Genomic DNA, 17,912 nt, shown 5'->3' with positions numbered 1-17,912 from the left:
TTTCTCGTGTCCGCTTGGGGGCCCGTCAGTAAAAGGGAGGAAGACGCGCCGTTGCTACTTTTTTCCTCCATTTTTTCTTAGAGTGTAGTCCAGGGTAAGAATAGTGACGAAATCGACGTTCACAGGCAGACTGGCTAAATAAGTGCCTGTGACAACTTGTGATGCTTTCCAGCCCGACTTCCTCCCACATCTTTCCTGGTACATTCTAAATGCGCGGATCGTCCAGATTTTCGTAAGTGGTGCGAGTTGCAACAATAAAACATTCTCTAGCTAGTGCTGCGCGTCTTGGTCGTCTCGGTTCTTTGTTGGTCTATACCAAAATGTAATCGACAAAAAAGCTACTTAAAGCCCTGTACCATTTGAACCTAATACATCCAAGCTGATTACACTTTTTTGTAATTATATTTATATTACGTTACTAGAGCCTCGCACACTAACTCAAGAGTGTGCGATGCAAAATTAAAATGAGATACTCAGAAACCCGCTGTAGGTACCCTGAAGTCGCTGACGCAAATTTTGAGGAATGTATGTGGAAAAGTATTTGCAGGAGACCAAATACCAGGGATGGGCAGTATTTGAAATACAAGTATTTGAAATACGTATTTCAAATGATTTGTGTATTTTGCCTTTGTATTTAATTACAAATTGGGTAATTTATTTGACGTGTGTATTTAAATACTAAAACGTGAGTATTTCAAATACAATTGTAATTAAATAGAATTTTGTAGGCGAAAATGCATCCCTCAAATGTATTGTCACTGTCCAGAGCTGGAAGAAAACTACGTTCTGCATCGAATGCAGTGTCTCTCAATCAAGCGCTAGAGTTTAGTGACTTTGTGATTACGGTGCTAGTCCAGGGCAAGAATAGTGACGAAATAGACGTTCACAGGGAGACTGGCTAAGTAAGGGCCTGTGACAACTTGGGATGCTTTCGAGCCTGATTTCCATCCATATTTTTGCCTGGAACATTCTAAATGCGCGGGTCGTCCAGATTTTCGTAACTGGTGCGAGTAAAATTTCTCTAGCTAGTGCTGCACGTCTTGGTCGTCTCGGTTCTTTGTTGGTCTATACCAAAATGTAATCGACAAAAAATCTGCCTGAAGCTCTGTACTCTTTTCACCTATTACGTCCAAGCTGATTACATTTTTTTTTGTGACAACATTTCCATTACGTTACTAGAGCCTCGCACACTAACTGCTCAGTGTGCGATGCAAAATTAAAATGAGATACCCGGAAACCCGTTTTAGGTGCCCTGAAGTCGCTAACGCAAATTTTGGGGAATGTATTTGGAAAGGTATTTGGAGGGAGCCCAAATACATTTGGTTGTATTTGTATCTTCTACTTAAATGCTTTTTTAGAAATGTAGTTATATTTGTAATTAAATACATTTTTGACGAAGTAGTGTGTATTTGTAATTCGATACATATTTACATGTATTTTGCCCATCCCTGCCAAATACTTTTGGCTGTATTTGTATCTTGTAGTTAAATGCTTTTCTGGAAATGTAATTAGATTCGTAATTAAATATATTTTTGACGAAGTATTTTGTATATGTATTTCGATACATATTTGCATGTATTTTGCACCTCCATGAGTGAAATAAGGAAGACATTAACACAGATAAGTAAAAACTCTGTAAATACGTTGAAAGAGCGGAGCGCCTTTTCAAGCGAAAATGAATTGGCGAGATGAGATCACTATGGCGCATGCGATTTCTAGCGCTCGATACATAGGAACTGGGACGCGTAGCCGTTTATCTGCGGGCCTCGTCCTAGGGAGTCGCGGGCCGCGTGTTTGAGACCCCTGATCTAGGTGATCAGCGTTTTTACTTGCTGATGACCTAGAGCTGTTTTATTGGGTTCGTTCTCAGTCTGAATGCGCACTTATTTAGTATTATGTGTTTAAACTAAGCGCGTGATATTTCCGAAATGATAATGTGTTTAATAAACACAAGACAAAAACAATACAGTTATGGGCTCTGTCCCATGTACTGCCGATGGTTCAGAAGATATCTTACACGTCGTAAAAACTCTTTTAGTAGTTCCGGATCATCCAGGTCATCAGCGCTTTTACTTGCTGATGACCTAGAGCTGTTCTGTTGGGTTCGTTCCCACAATGAATGCGCACTTATTTAGTATTATGTGTTTAAATTGAGCACGTAATGTTTCCGATAATGATAATGTGTTTAATAAACAGAAGACAACAACAATACAGTTACGGGCTGTGTTCAATGTACTGCCGATGGTTCAGAAGATATTTCACACGTCATAAAAACTTTTTCAGTAGCTCCGGATCACCTAGGTGATCAGCGCTTTTGCTTGCTGATGACCTAGAGCGGTTCTGTTGGGTTCGTTCCCACAATAAATGCGCACTTATTTAGTACTATGTGTTTAAATTGAGCACGTGATGTTTCCGATAATGATAATGTGTTTAATAAACACAAGACAAAAACAATACAGTAACGGGCTGTGTTCCATGTACTGCCGATGGTTCAGAAGATATCTCACACGTCGTAAAAACTCTTTTAGTAGTTCTGGATTACCTAAGTCATCAGCGCTTTTACTTGCTGATGACCTAGATCGGCTTTGTTGGGCTCGTTCTGACCCTGAATGCGTACTTATTTAGTATTATGTGTTGAAATTGAGCACGTGATGTTTCTGATAATAATGTGTTTAATAAACACAAGACAAAAACAATACAGCTACGGGCTGTGTCCCATGTACTGCCGATGGTTCAGAAGATATCTCACACGTCGTAAAAACTCTTTTTGTAGTTCTGGATCATCTAGGTCATCGGCGCTTTTACTTGCTGATGACCTAGATCTGTTTTGCTGGGCTCGTTCTGACTCTGAATGCGCACTTATTTAGTATTATGTGTTCAAATTGTGCACGTGATGTTTCCGGTAATGATAATGTGTTTAAAAAACACAAGACAAAAACAATACGGGAGCATGTGCTCCGAAATTTGCGTTGGGCGCATTAAAACACAAGGAGGGCCACGCCAAAAAAAAAAGGGGGGGGGAGGGTAACGCAGAGAGCGCGCAGGGAATGCGTGATGACAAAGGAGCCGAGAGCGCGTCGTCGTTGATTGAGGTGGGAGGAAACAAACGCACGTGGACGTATTTGGGGGGCAAACAAACGCACGAGGTACACGAAGGGCAGACCAAACTGCGCGTCGTATACATCTGTAAAAGAAAGGGAATGCGATTTGCGTTTAACTAGGTTTTAGATAACACTGTCATCAAACGCGCTAGTGTTATGCATGATCTCGGAGTTCATGTTGATACGCCGTTAAACTTTCAGCATCATGCATCGGACCTCAGAAAATTAGGGGCCATATACTTGGTTCACAAAACAGTTTTCTTTGTATCATGTTCCCCGAATCATTTACGTTGGGCGTGTAGCTTTGGTTTTAAAACATGTTACATAGTTCATACAACTTTATCTTCATTTGTCCCGTGTTTCGTTTTAATTTTGCTTCCGAGCTTTCTTCGTTGAAGAACAGACCTAAGCTGCAGGAACTCTCGCCCAGCGGAAGAATAATAGATAAATTTTCGAGTTCGAGGTTCTCGGCTTCAAATAGTTTTACCATTCAAATACGAGCTTTTCTGCCTTCATACTGCGGCTATACACCTTTCCAAAAAACGCCCCTAGGCCGCCGCCATGTTGCTGATGCTGATGCGGCTGGTGAGACTCTCGCGCCCTCTATGAGCTAGACATTTTCTGCCACTCTCTGGGACTGTGAAGACCCGCTCAGAGCGGTTCTCTACCTACGTTTTTGCGGTTTCGGATAAGACGTTTTTTCGCCCCTCTTGAAAGTTTCCACCTAATTTTTTTATGCGTGCTGCGTACCCTTTTTGTGTTATCTTCCATTGTGAGAAATAAGGCAGGTAGGTGCCTGCCATTCAAGCTTTTCTGCTCGACATTCACAGGAAACGAAGAAGGTGAAGGACGTCGAGCGACCCTCTACGTGATTTTGCGAACATTGTTCTCCCCCCTCCCAGAGATAATCCGCGTAGAATCCTCAGTCATCTCCAAAAATAGTTGTCCGGGTTGGGGTGAGAAATGGGTCAGTCGCGTTTCTTTCTTTGCCTTGGTGCGATTGTGAAAAAAAGGAAGCTCTCCCCAAAACGTGTCCCAAAACGAAGTCATCTCGGATTCCGCCCGATTGTCAAGATGTGACTGTCGTCGACTGTGACTCTGTTATTTGAGATCTGTCTCAAATAAATTCTTGTTGGATAACGCTGCATCGTGTGGTACGTACGATATATAGTTCGAATGTTAACACTTCCTCAATTGTATGTTCGTGTCCTGTCCATCGTTAAACACGTTATTTGTGAGCGTAAGAAATGCATGCCTTTTGGCCCTCTTCTGTCGCAATCTATTTTTGACAGCAAAGTGCTTCGTCGTTTCACATGCGGCGAATCCCACGGCGCCGTCAAAACGTATCGTAAGAAAAAAACAAATAACTAGAACTATTCGTTCCAGTCGCATTCGTTCTGTCGCGCGCGTACCCAAAAAAATTGTTTACAGATTTTTTTGTTGCTTTTTTTTTTTCAAATGCGGCACAATGCTTTCTGAATGTCCTCGGGAAAATACATGTATCATTAAACAAAAAATATAGCCGAAAAAGACGAGAATTTAGCTGCCAGCAGCGTTTGAAACTGCGCCTACGCAGGCTGCGCTTGTTGAAATCACAGTCCACTCGGCTAGGGTTAGGAGGGACGCCGGTGAGAGTCTAGCCTCAAACTCAGTGACTGGGCTCGAAAACGGTTTTTTGCCCCTGGGGTTGAGTGTTTTTTGGAAAGATGTATAGAAACCCCTAGAAAACCAAAAAGTGTCTTATGAATATATTTTTTTTTCAGAGCATGCTGAGCTGGAATAATTACCGAGTGAACTCAGCAATGGGGCCGATAGCGTGCTTGCTCTCTTGTTTTGTTAAACATTGCAGCACGTTGGCAGGGTGGTGTCATTTTAATTCGTGGTATTTTGTCAGGTAAGGACCCAAATTAGTTCAATAAACAAATGAAAGCTGAAGATGTCACTGCCAAACTCCGAGTTTACACAAATCAGAGAGCACGAGCTCATACACCCGCCCCCCCTACCCCCCTTCACCCCCGAAAGTTCGAGGTCCTTACGTTTGCCCTCGACCTTTCTGGATTGGGCTGTCTGCCCACCAAGCACGAATTACTTGAGACCCCTGTTGCTATTGGCTTAACCCGCTGGGTTGTGACTACCTCGGCGGTTTAACAAGGTATTGGAGATGGCTTGGGAAGGAGGGGGGAGGCGTTTACCGGCAGTTGGGATCCGTTGAGCGGGAGCTGAAACATGCCGATGGGGAAGAGCCCGTACTCTCCGGGCACGGCGTCCAGCTCCCGGCGAGCGATTAGGGTGTAGTTTCCTTCCGCGTCGCCCTTGTCGTCCATCTGCACCATGTAGCCCATGGCACCTGCGGCTCCAAGGTAAAGTAAAACAAACTGTTTTAGCGGCACTCAAGGTTTACAATGTGTCCTCGGGGTAAACAAAATATGGCGTTTTCTTTGTCGAAAAAATTAACTACGCATCGTCGAACGCTCAGTTTACGCCCAAATATAACGGTAGCAGTCCGAAAGGACCGCCAAAGTTTCAGAACGAACTTTTGTCTTATTCAAAAGTTACGATTTTCAGATATTTTGTTAAAGAAAAATGGTGCACGACAAAGCCCATGAATACATTGGACTGAAGAGAAACAATCATGCAGAACGGGCCCCGGTTTCCAATTGAAAGTTTGATAAAATCACGTGTGACTTTTTAGCAGGGTAGGGCAGAAATACTCAAAAATGTATTTGGAAATACAAATACTGGGGTACATTAAAATTGTACCTAAATTCCTGATACTAAAATATATCCGTAAACGTGTATCGTGATACGTGTCGGAAACACATTTCGAAGGGAGGCAAAAGGTATTTGGAAATACAAATACAAGAATACATTTTACCGAAGGGCAGAAATACAAATACAGAAATACTGATACTGCAATACATTTTTCGAATTTGTTTGAGAAGCCAAATCAGATGAAGCTTGAAGTTTGAAATGGAAGTTTTTGATCCCGAGATTACTTTCCCGTAGGCTTGGCACTATGTCTTGAAGGTAGTGGTTTTGGACGGCAAAGAGTCTTCAATGGGCTCGAAAAAAAAAAGGTTCCATCTGGGGTTGACCGCAATCCCATCTGTGACATCCTCTCTGTCTGACGAGGGAAGCGAAAAGACTTCGACCTCTAAATAAATTCGAGGTCACCGTAAATCTCATCAATTTTCTTCCTCTCAGATTTCTTGTATTCCTGAATTTTCTACCAATGTCTATTTTCCAATGGATCCAATCTGCATTGACACTATAGGCATAACCAATGTGATAGATACTTTCAAAATGTCGTCGTCTGCTGGTATTGACAACATCAATTCTAAATTCTTAAAAATACGAAAATGTACAGTGCAATTATTTTATCCAGACTTTTTGAGCAGTCTTTGGAGCTTGGTTTTATCCCCGACGATTGGAAGATTGGGAAAGTGATTCCTTTGCATAAATCAGGTGACAAACATTCTCCAACAAACTATCGTCCCATCTCAATTACTAGCATACCCTGTAAAATTCTTGGACATATCATAAACTCTCACCTTGCTAATTTTTTAGAGTCTAACTTTTACTACTGTAATGCTCAACATGGCTTCCGGAAATCATTTTCTTGTGAGACTCAGCTCTTGTGTTCCACCCATGACCTTCATTCCATTCTTGACCGGGGCTCTCAGGTACACTGTATTTTCCAAGATTTTTCTAAAGCCTTCGACAAGGTCCCTCACACCCTCGTTATTCAAAAGCTTATCATACTTAATTTAGACCCTAACGTCGTTGCATGGCTAAGCTCGTTTCTTACTAATCGATCGCAGTTTGTCACTGTCAATGATGTGGCTTCCCAGCCTTCACCAGTCACTTCAGGTGGGAGCGCGACAGAGCAGCACACGACAAAACAGCACGCGACAAAAGAGCATGGTCAAAACAGCACGCGTCAGAACAGCACAGCGTCAAAACAGCACGGCGACAAAACAGCACGCGTCAAAATAGCACGCGACAAAACAGCGCGGCGTCAAAACGGCACAGCGACAGAAGAGCACGTGCCAAAACAGCACGGCGTCAAAACCGCACAACGACAAAACACCACGCATGTAAAAAGGGTGTGATAGGCAGCGTTTTATGAAAACAAAACAGAACGTAAAGAAAAAGGGTTGGACATTGCATGCCATTATTTAACAGCTAGTGGAGAAACAATAAAAAAAACAAAAACGTACGCTGGCGGCGACGGGATCGCCACGTGCATTTTTTTTTTGAAACTTCAAACGCTATATTTAGGGTTCAGCGTTTTCGGGTTAAACCGAATATAACTGAATAAAAGTACGCCGAATTCATTATTTTACATTCGGTCTTAACTGAAAAGTTCAGAATTTTCCAGGGCGTTTGGAGTGGTGTGTGTGTGTGTGTGGGGGGGGGGGGGGGGGGGAGGGGGATGTGACTAATAACTACGTTTTCGAGTTTTCGGATAAATTCGAAAAACTCCCGCCTGTAAAAGTTTCGTCTATTCGGATTTATCTGATAAACCAGGGCTGGTCAAGCTGACCCGGCCTAAGAGCCGCAAACAAACCCCCGAAACTTCTAAGAGCAGCGAGGGGGGGGGGGGGGGGGGGGGGCAAACCTTTGTCTAGAGAAATAAACGAAACTCGAACTACTTGCAATCTATCCGAGTCAAGAGCAGTCCAACTGTACGTAAAGTAGCAGTAGCATACGACTACCAAACCGCAACCTCTCTCAATTTAAAACGCGTTCCATTTCTCTTTTTGGGGAAGTGCCCTTGTGACCGGGAGGGAGACGTGTGTGTGTGTGTGGAGGGGGGAGGGAAGTTGCTAGGAGAGGGAGCCGCGAGCCGCACTTTAACACACGAAGAGCCGCATGCGGCTAGGGAGCCGCAGCTTGGCCACCCCTCTGATAAACTCTGAATTTCGATGTGCCAATCCCCCCCCCCGCGCCCACACACACACATACATATATATATTATACAATTAATGGTTTAATCAGCGCGTAGAGTAAATGTCCTGGGAAAATGCCACCACAAATATCTTTCGAATTTCGGTCAGGACAACAGGTCATGTACTATCGGGTCAAGACAAAAGCCACTGTTTATGTTTCCGGTTTGGGTCATACTATTTGTGCCTGAGGAGAAGGAGAGGTTGTGTTTTTGTAACCGCGAAAGCTATGGACCATCGAAATTACATAAAGTGAAAAAGAGGACCAGTTGAAACTTCTGTATTACATCCTTTTCCACTCTATCTCTTGCGGCCGCGCATTAGGTTGATGGAATAGCATGGAATAAATACAGGCTTCCCAGCGACTACCTCCAGTAGGTCATTGATTTTAAGGTATTGACGCTTATCGAAATAACACTTGTGTGCCACTTTTGTTCTAGGACAAATTAGTATTGCCAGTAGTAATGACACCAACGCCAAATCCAACTGAAGAAAATATTATTTGATACAATCGCGTTTTTTTTTTGTTTTTGTTTTTCGTCCAGCGTACGTTTACATTTGGATATTATGTGTTTATTTTTACTGAGAAACACTGCGAATTTGAGCTCCAAATTTCGGAGAATTCGGAATAAAAAAAAAAATAAACTCCGATAAACTCCGAATTTTCAGCAAAAAATAAACTCAGAAAAACACCCTCCGAACTTGACGAAAACTAAACTCCGAAAACACGGAACCCTACTCATTACCGACCATATGACCACTTCCTTTCGCAGTTTTCAGTTTGTCTGCGAGATCGGTTCAACTTTCAACATAAGCTTCGGAGGCGCAGGAGTCCACAGGACGAAATCTGGGTTTTTCACCTGATAGAGATTTGTGCCGAATTCTTTGTTAAAAGAAGAGAGTTTAATCGTGAAATGAAGCAACGGAAATCAAGAGCATCCGTAAATACCGCGCATTGTTTAACACCCCTAGCTTCCGTCTATTAGAGCAGGGCATAAATACGAGTGTTTTATTGTCATTTCGGCCGTCGGCGCGAATGGGGGAAAACGCACCGAGTACGATGCTTGCTAATTTCTCCATTTTGATATTTGCCTCTCCGACCGAAGTGGTACTGAAGCTCATGCTCGTCCTGTGTACAAATACGAGCACACGACGGTAATGTCAGATACGATAAGGCCCCAGTGCATTTTACAGAACAAGTCGCGTCGGTTGCCAAAGACGGCAACAAATAAGAAGACCAGTACTTGGTACTCAATATACATTTTACAGAAACGCTTTTAATTACTGCATTTTCGTTAGTATACTGGTTTTCGTCAATAAGCCTAATATAACTGAGAAGTTTATGAGCCTACAAATATTCACCGCAATAAACCGAAATATTTTATTTGGAATAAAAACCGAAAAAAAAGTGCGCGGAATTTCAAATAATACACACCGAAAACGCCGAACCCTAGCTATATTGTCAATGTCATGTTTTGACGCTGCACTGTATTTTCGCTGGGCTGTTCTGACGCTGTGCTGTTTTGACGCCGTGCTGTTTTGGCACGTGCTCTTCTGTCGCTGTGCCGTTTTAACGCTGTGCTGTTTTGTCGCGTGCTATTTTGACGCGTGCTGTTTTGTCGCGTGCTGTTATGTCGTGTGCTGTTCTGTCATGGTGCCACTTCAGGTGTTCCCCAGGGCTCTGTTCCCTCTTATTTCTTATCTATATTAACGACCTACCTAACAATGTACGTTTCCCTGCCAGTGTGTTCGTAGATGATTGTGTTATTTATCGTGAAATTACTAATGACTCTGACATATCGCTCATTCATTCTGATGCTAACTCTATCTCTGAATGGTGTAGTTTGTGGTGCATGTAATTAAATACTGCTCAATGTAAATACATGCGTGTGTCTCGTTTTAACTCAACACGTCCTGTTTACTCCATTGGTAACATTCCTCTTGAGTATGTGCCATCCTACAAGTATCTGGGAGTGCACATAACTTCTGATTTATCCTGGAAAACGCATATTGAACATATTGCTAAGAATGCTAATCGCATGCTTGGATACCTTAAAAGAAACTTTTTTCTCGCGCCTATGTCATTGAAACTCATTCTTTACAAAACCCTTGTTGAGAGTAAGCTAGAATATGCTGCGTCTATCTGGGACCCCGGTCTTGAATCGCTCATTTCTGAATTAGAATCCGTCCAGAATCGTGCGTCCCGCTTTATCCTTTCTAATTACTATCGTACCGCCAGCGTAACCGTAATAAAAACCAGCTTATCCTTGCCTAATCTTTCTATCCGCAGAAAAGTGTCTCGCTTGTGTTTATTCCACAAAATATATCACCATAATTCATCTCTCAGGCAAAGGCTTCTAACACAACCCCATTATCTTTCAGCACGGAACGATCATAGATTCAAGGTTGGCATTCCATCCTGCAGGACTAACGCATATCATCATTCCTTTATTCCCAGCACCTCTTTGTATTGGAATCACCTTCCCATGGATGTTGCCGAAATCCTCGACATTAAGAGTTTTAGAAATGCCTTAACTAACATGTATTGCTTCACATAACTATAGTCCTGCCGTTTTGCTGTTGTGTATTGATTCTATGCTTTTTTTTTTTGTTTTTTTTAACCCACTCCTCTTTGTAACGCCTTTGGCCCTGAGGGTAAAATAAATAAATAAATAAAACGTCACAACGCCCCTCTTCAATAAGACTGCCCCTGGCAACATTGATCACATGACTTCACGGTAGAATGAACTTGTATTCTTTATCTGTAGGTGTGGCTTTAAACATGAAAATTTAACACGCTGTTGTATGAAAGGTCAATACCTACTTTCGTTATAGGTTACCTCGTTGAAGATCGTGCAGGCAGTGTCATTTAGAATTTTTGAGAATAGTGGACCACCTGAAGCATCCTGGAACACATCTCTTATCGACTACTACGGCTGAAAAAACGATACGGTAGCATCCCTGCTGCGATGGCCCTTTCTGCCGACCCTCCACCACCGACGGATGAATTGCAGTCCTCAAGTCTCGCCTAGCATCATCTAAACAGAGACCTCGTGGATTGCGACCTTATACTGCCGGCACAGGTCGAGCTCTCCGAGAAAAAGCGCGCTTGAGACGAGTCGCAGATGTAAGGAGTCTGGGTCGGCACCGCGATGCCACGTCTGGCCTCCTTTCTGGGTTTCGGATCGCCGGAGCAGCGGGTCACGTTCACGTCGGCTGACGACGTACTCTTGGGCCGTGCAATATTACGGGCGGAGCCGCAGACGCATTCGAATATGTGTTGAACACGTGATTCATCCTACTATTTCAAGCCAACCACCGCCCGGCTCGTGCTGCAACGTACTGTGACTCAGCTTTTCCCGCAGGGTGAGCTGTGTACGGTAAGGCAAAAGAGATGGTTAGGAGCGGGCATTGGATGCCAGCAAACAATGAGTCAAGAAATCCCTTTCTAAAAATTTGCGGCAGAAGATGCTCTGACTCCAGTCCTGGCACGCCACCTGGTTCGAGTCCCTGACTGCGGAACACTTCTCAGAAGAGAGAAGAGGACGCATAGGAAAATAGTTAGGAGAATCGGAAGAAACATTAGTCAGCATACTAACAATGCCCCAGTAACACCTTGACCCTAGTGCTCCCAGAAAAAAAAAAAGCGTCCGGATTTTTTTTTTCGTTATTTCTCAAGAAACTTAACAGGAGATATTTTTCAAGAAACCTAACGAAATACATTTCTTCCTGATTGTATCGCGATACAAAAAAAATATTCCAAATGCATTTCGGTACAGGAATACAGATACTGGTAAAAAAAATGTATCGCGATACAGAAATACAGATACGAAATGTATTTCTAAAATACTATCGCAATACATTTGTATCGCGATACTGCCCAACCCTGCTTTTTTGTAGATGACTGTAAGTTTTGAAACCTAGGCATTTGGTCCGGAATGCTAGCAACACTTAGAGTTCGGCGATACGTAATTTATTTAAAGTACCCTTCGTCTCCCACTTAAATTAACATGAACACTTTTCAGCTCTTAAGAAACGGTGTTCATTTATTTTTGTATTCTTTTTTTGTGTTTATTCTACTAAGACTCAGATGACTACCCATTATTTTGACTGGTGATGGAGTTTTTGCTTTTTCACCGGCAATTTAGAGTCCTGAACGCCCAGAAAGGTCAAGCTATAATCTAACTTGATAATATTTTGCCAGAGTTTTGCAAAGAATTGTCAGTTAGGCCTCACTGCCTGGCGGTTTGGTTGTCACCTTTCTTCTTTGGGTAGATCAGTTTCTGAAAAAAATACGAGAATTTCGCTTTTGCTGTTGTTTTTGGGTTTTCACCCGACAACTTCTACCGAATTGTCAAATGATTGCAGTCTTAGGCTTCCCGTTGGTTTTTTGGTCGAGACGTGACATCTTTGGCTCATTTCTGGCAAATACGCAATCATGTGGCGAACGAAAAAGTGAAAGCCGTTTACAACTCCCTGTCACGCCGAATTGGAGCGCAGCTCTTGAGGAGGAGGAGGGAAGGGTTCTTAGGGGAGGGTAGACCCCTCCTCCTTCTCCTCCTCCCCTCATTCTTCAATATGCTCCGGGGGGGGTCACCTGACCTCGGAAGGGGGGGGGGGTCACGAGACCTCGGGGGGAGGGGGCGTTGCGTGACTTCGGGGGGAGGGGGGTCACGTGACCTCGGGGAGGGGGGTCACGTGATCTTGGGGGGTCACGTGGGGGTCACCTTGGGGATCACGTGTCCTTGAGGTGACCTTGGGGTCACGTGACCTTGGGGGTCACATGACCTGGGGGTCACGTGACCTTGGGGGTCACGTGGCCTTGAGGTGGCCTTGGTTACGCCGACGGCGACGGCGCTCAAGCCGGAAACGGGCGCCTAAAGCGCGATCCAAACCAACGCTTCTTTTTGCGCCTGTAGGTCGTGCGGCTGCGGATGTGACGCATTTCGTGGCGTTTTTGCTGTTTCCGGGCGCGCTTTCTGAGTCAGAACCGTGCGCTTTGGTTTGGACGGGCGAAACTTCGGGCGAGCGCGCACGCGCGCACGCAGGCACGAGCGCTCAAGCAAAGTGCAACTGCGACAGACTGGCCGGCCAGACGGCGAGAGAAAGAGAGAGAGAGAGATCGCGTTGTCATGTTGGAAGAGAATAAAAGGGGGGGAGGAGAGGGCAGCCAGACGGCGAGAACCGCGGAGCCGGAACTAGCTTGCCCTGCACCGATTGGCCGGGACACAGGAGCGTCCTTCTACGTCACCGCGCGTTTTTGTGCGCGTTGAGAAGAAGTTGAAATTATCCAACTTTCTCGTGCGCGGCCGGAAGGAGCGAAGAAGCGGCGCGACGTCAGGAAAATACGTCACATCCGCACCCGCAAGACCTACAGGCGCAAAAAGAAGCGTTGGTTTGGATCGCGCTTAAGAGCTGCGCTCTAAAAAAAAGCCGTAAAAAAAAAACACACATGAAAACGATTCTTTGCACCTAATACACTGGCGGAAAAAACTTATGAAGCCCAAGTTAGGCCGGCGGGACTGCTCCATTTCGACCGAATTAGGCGTTTTAGGGGCGGGCTGCCTGAAGTGACCAGGTATACTTTGCGAATAGCCACATTTTTTAACCAAATTCCAGGTAAGCTTCATTCCTGTCACCATTTTTCTTACGTCAGGTTTTTGGGAGCTCCTTGGAGGATACCTTTTTACTCCATAAGCGGCCACATCGTCAATCACGCATGAATCCTCTATAAAGTAAAAAAAAAATAAGAAAATAAATGCGAACTAACACAGATGTGTAGCAATTTTAGAACTCCATATTGCAGGCCTAGAGACTAAGCTGTCGACGTTGAACGGTGAAACTGGGAAATAGAGCTTACGTAGTGCACTCAGCCCCGCTGCCGGCCTGTAGCCTCATGTGATTTGTATATCTAAACCACCGAGCTGAATTATACTGCCAGCCCGTGCTCCAAGGATTTTTGAGCGGCATCGAGAAACGGTACGAGTGACGCACATGCTTACACATTTTCCTCATTTTAAACGGCTTTCTAGCTTCTCACTTTACCAAAGTGCCTTGTAAAAAGTTCAATTCTCTTGTTCGCCGGCATCTCGACCGAGGCTTGACCGGTTCGGAATACACACTCTTGTAACTTCGGCCTTTCATGAGCTGGAACATCTGGCGTCCATCGCGGTAGTCTCTCCCCAGTGCCAGACACTCGTTCAGGGCTCGTGCGTACACCATGACGGCGTCGTACAGGTAGGCGCCCTCAGATGGAATCTGCACACAAGACCGACAACGACGCAATGGAGTGAAATCTTACGACGTTGTCCTGGGCATTAAGCCCTGGGGCTGACCATAAAGCCACAGCTACAATGCCCCATACATTATAAAAAGACGCGGTCTGCAGACCTGATGACAGGATTATCTGCAGAAACGCCTCAAGCATTGTCGAAGCAGGTTTTCCTCGTGCCTTTCTTTGTCTTGAACATGTCTTAATGAAGGACATTCCTCCATAACACTCACCAAGCAACGGTACTCCTTTCAAACGCTTGAAGTTCGTACAATAAAAAAAAAAAAATGACGAAGCGTAGCCATTTAGTGGTAAATGCGAGCGCGACGTTTAATATGTTGAAGACCAGAGCTAGTGCGCATGATCAGAACATGCTCCACAGCATACACAAAGGTAACAGCACACATAGTAGACAGATAATAAAATCATCTAGACTAATATAAAAAATAAGGCAGAGGAGGAAATAAGAAAGCGTGGCGACGTCGGAACGCCGAGCTCTTATTCGAAAGACTAGGGGTAGATGCTAGCTGGTTGGCTCGCAGCTACCCAAGGTGCACTCATGTCCAAAACAGAAATGTTTTTGTCTCTACTCTATATCAGAACAGCCCATAGAGAAAAAGACAGCTTGCTGTGTGTATACCAACCAGTCGTCCCAATCAGAGCTCAGTGCTTTAACGTCCAAGCCGAGCTCCCATTTACTCATCTCCCTCAGTTTTTATTCGCGCAAAGAGCAATCTTATATTACTCTGTTTACACGAAGGTCCCTCTACAATATCAGATCAAGCACGCAAAAAAAGAGTCAAACTTTACCTAATTAGTTTAAACAAATTTATTTTACTCTATTCGTAAGTTGAACGGAAATTGACTATAATCAGAAGTACGCCTTATTAAACTATCTGTTTAATAAGGCGTATCTCTAGCTCAGTACGCATAGAAGTAGTCGTAGTAGTGACGGTAACGAATTTTTTTTGTGAGGGGTCTGGCGAGTTCGTTCCTTCACCTTCTTCATGCCCCCGAACGCGTCCGCTGCGTTGACGATGTTGAAGGGCGGCCTCTGCATGTACTCGTTCACGCTGACCGAGAACTCCTCGTAGCCCACGGCGGGGGAACCCACGATGCCCAGGTAGGAGCGGAAAGCGCGTTCCACGCCGGGCTCCACGTCCTCACGGAGCAGACCTGCGAGTCATTCGCAGAAGAGCGAACATCGTAGGCACGATGATTTGTCTTTAAAGCTACAGTTTTACGTTGGCCGTCTTGAATACTTACATTGCGGTTTTATTTTAGTAAAATAAATTGAAATATACATACTGGAACATAGCTTTACCCATAATCTTCCTTGTGTTTTGGGGGGATTCTAGGACAAGCTAATAAAGTAATGTAATGACGTGCAGCCATCTGGTGTGAACGTGCCTTAAATCCTTTCAGCTGGCACCACTGCAATTTCACAACACTATTTTTCAATGCTCGCAAGTGCGCCCTTACTGTCCTCTTTTTTTTGCTGAGGTTGTACGTTTTTGTTCATGCTGCGGGTTGTGCCTAGGGTTTGCTCAAGACTACCGGATCTCCCATTTTGGAGCGGCGCACCGCCATCTGGGGGCCAGTTGACAGAAGAGTTCATTTTTGACCTCTCCATTCTGAATGGGCCAAACCAAATTAGGGGTGACAAAACCGACAGAAAAATTGAAATGTCAGAACAAAAAGTGTGGTGCAATCGACAGCGGCAGCTGTTTCCCTGTTGAAAGATATGCTTTAGGGGACTTGCTTATTGTCCACAGGTTGGGCAGTTTGCCATTTTGCAAGGCAGAATGTCGCGCAGAATTTGGAACTACTCACGTATTGGCCGGGTAACTCTTGCACAACAATGACAACGTGTTTGCATTGCGTGATGGATATGTCCCTCACAAACCCCAACCCGTCTCATAGGTTGCTCGAGTACCCAAAACGAATGCCCCTTGAATTTCGGCAGTCGCCATTGCGAAGGGAACGGCGTTCTGCTTTTCCTTACATTTCTCTTCAGTTCAAATCAATTTTATTAACTCCATAGTCACGAAGAAGACTATGGAAGTCCCTACACCTAATAAAGATATATCGTTTTGTGAACTCTTAAATTAATCATAGTCAAACAAAACCAGGAACATAAAACTGGAGCTCAATACCAATTCATCACAAAAAATTCATAATATCCGCAAAGCTTCCAACATTCGCGATAATAGTGTATACTCTCTTGGGTTGTTTTAGAATATATTGTTAATGGCATGTGCACGTGCGTTATTTGGCCATTCGACATGCATATTAGATAAATACTCTTTTGAATGAGTTTGTTTATTGCAGGGTTATAATTTAATGAAGCATTTACAATCCTTGATTCGCTGTGGCATGCTGCACTTTATCTTACAGGACGACGTATATGATTTGAAATAGAGTGTTGATCCAGCAGTGCGAAGTCAAGAAATAATTTTTTTTTACGAAAATCACTATTTCTTTAAGTATGTATCAGTCTCGCACTATATGTCCGCGCGCCCGTGCTGCCGCAGCTTGTCGTCTGCGGACAGTTGTTGGGGCATTCTTTTTGCCTGTATCTAAACGTGCCGAGAACATTTAGAAACCTTGCAGCGGCGGCGTCGGGAGAGAGGGGGTGGGAGTGGGGAAGGGGGGGGGGGGCAAAAAGCGTCTAGCCGGAGATTACGTAGTTGTGAGAGGAGCGACGATGAGAGGCAGAAAGTGAAAGCACGGCGGATCGCTGGCCTTCTTCGCATCGCTGCCCGTCTCCCAGCGATCACGCGGTTGTCTGTGCTCAAACAACGCCGGAGTTTGCCGGAAGGGGGCACCAAGAGCGAAAGCTATTCGCCTCGAGATTGAACCGTGCCGCCACCGTGCTGCCGAAGTTGGAAATATGCGAAAGCGGGGATATCGCTGCGCGTCGTCTGGTAGGGGCTCACAGTTAAAAGCATGGATCTCGACGGCTCAAGCACGTTTCCGGATGAGCCGAGCCCTCCCCATTTAATGCTTTTTTTTAATCTTGTTGTCGTTTCTTGTCACTAAAGGTTGTATTGCATCATTTCACATGCGTCGAAATTCAGCAAATCGATTAGTATTAAGTCGGATGCTTCCATAATCTTACGTGTTGTGGTTTCTATGCAGCAGCTGGTCTGACATTTTTTTATTATCTTGCACAAACCACATCTTTTATAAAGCTGTGCTTTGTGCAACCACAAACCGAAGCCGTGGTTTGATTAAAAATATCAATCCGACCGATCGTTACCCTTCAATACACTAATCAATTGATAAATAAGTTAAATGATTTTTCATCGGTCATATTGCACAAAAAACGTTAAAACTGCACTTTGTTACTATATTAACTTTGAAAATAAAAAGACTATTGACTTTCCACTTCAAACTTCACGTCATGACGTCTAGAGAAATATGAACACGAAAAGCCTTTTCAAGTGAAGAAATTTTAAGGTTATTATTTAAACGGTATAATCACCCTTGATGATAATTACAAGCATGCTGAAGTGAGTTGCCTTGCCAAGCCTGTGTTCTAAAAAAAAATAAAGACGTCATAAATGTATTGTATTGTACTGTACTTTG

At 44.2% G+C, this 17,912-nt stretch overlaps 1 protein-coding gene across 1 annotated transcript in view; it reads right to left on the bottom strand.

Moving 5' to 3' along the window:
* LOC8025322 (guanylate cyclase 32E) overlaps positions 1-17,912 on the bottom strand; it is a 312,963-nt gene that overhangs the window by 113,574 nt on the left and 181,477 nt on the right. The window contains exons 3-5 of the mRNA XM_040210470.2: positions 15,322-15,497; positions 14,173-14,308; positions 5,294-5,448 (exon numbers count right to left, since the gene is read on the bottom strand). Of these exons, the coding sequence (XP_040066404.1) occupies positions 5,294-5,448; positions 14,173-14,308; positions 15,322-15,497 (467 nt within the window). The remainder of the gene's footprint in view (positions 1-5,293; positions 5,449-14,172; positions 14,309-15,321; positions 15,498-17,912) is intronic.

The sequence above is a fragment of the Ixodes scapularis genome, unplaced genomic scaffold (genome assembly GCF_016920785.2).
Source record: "Ixodes scapularis isolate PalLabHiFi unplaced genomic scaffold, ASM1692078v2 PGA_scaffold6__148_contigs__length_123643588, whole genome shotgun sequence".
Lineage (NCBI taxonomy): Eukaryota > Metazoa > Arthropoda > Arachnida > Ixodida > Ixodidae > Ixodes > Ixodes scapularis.
The sequence above is the reverse complement of the archived record's forward strand: the minus strand, read 5'-3'. Positions and strand labels throughout refer to the sequence as shown.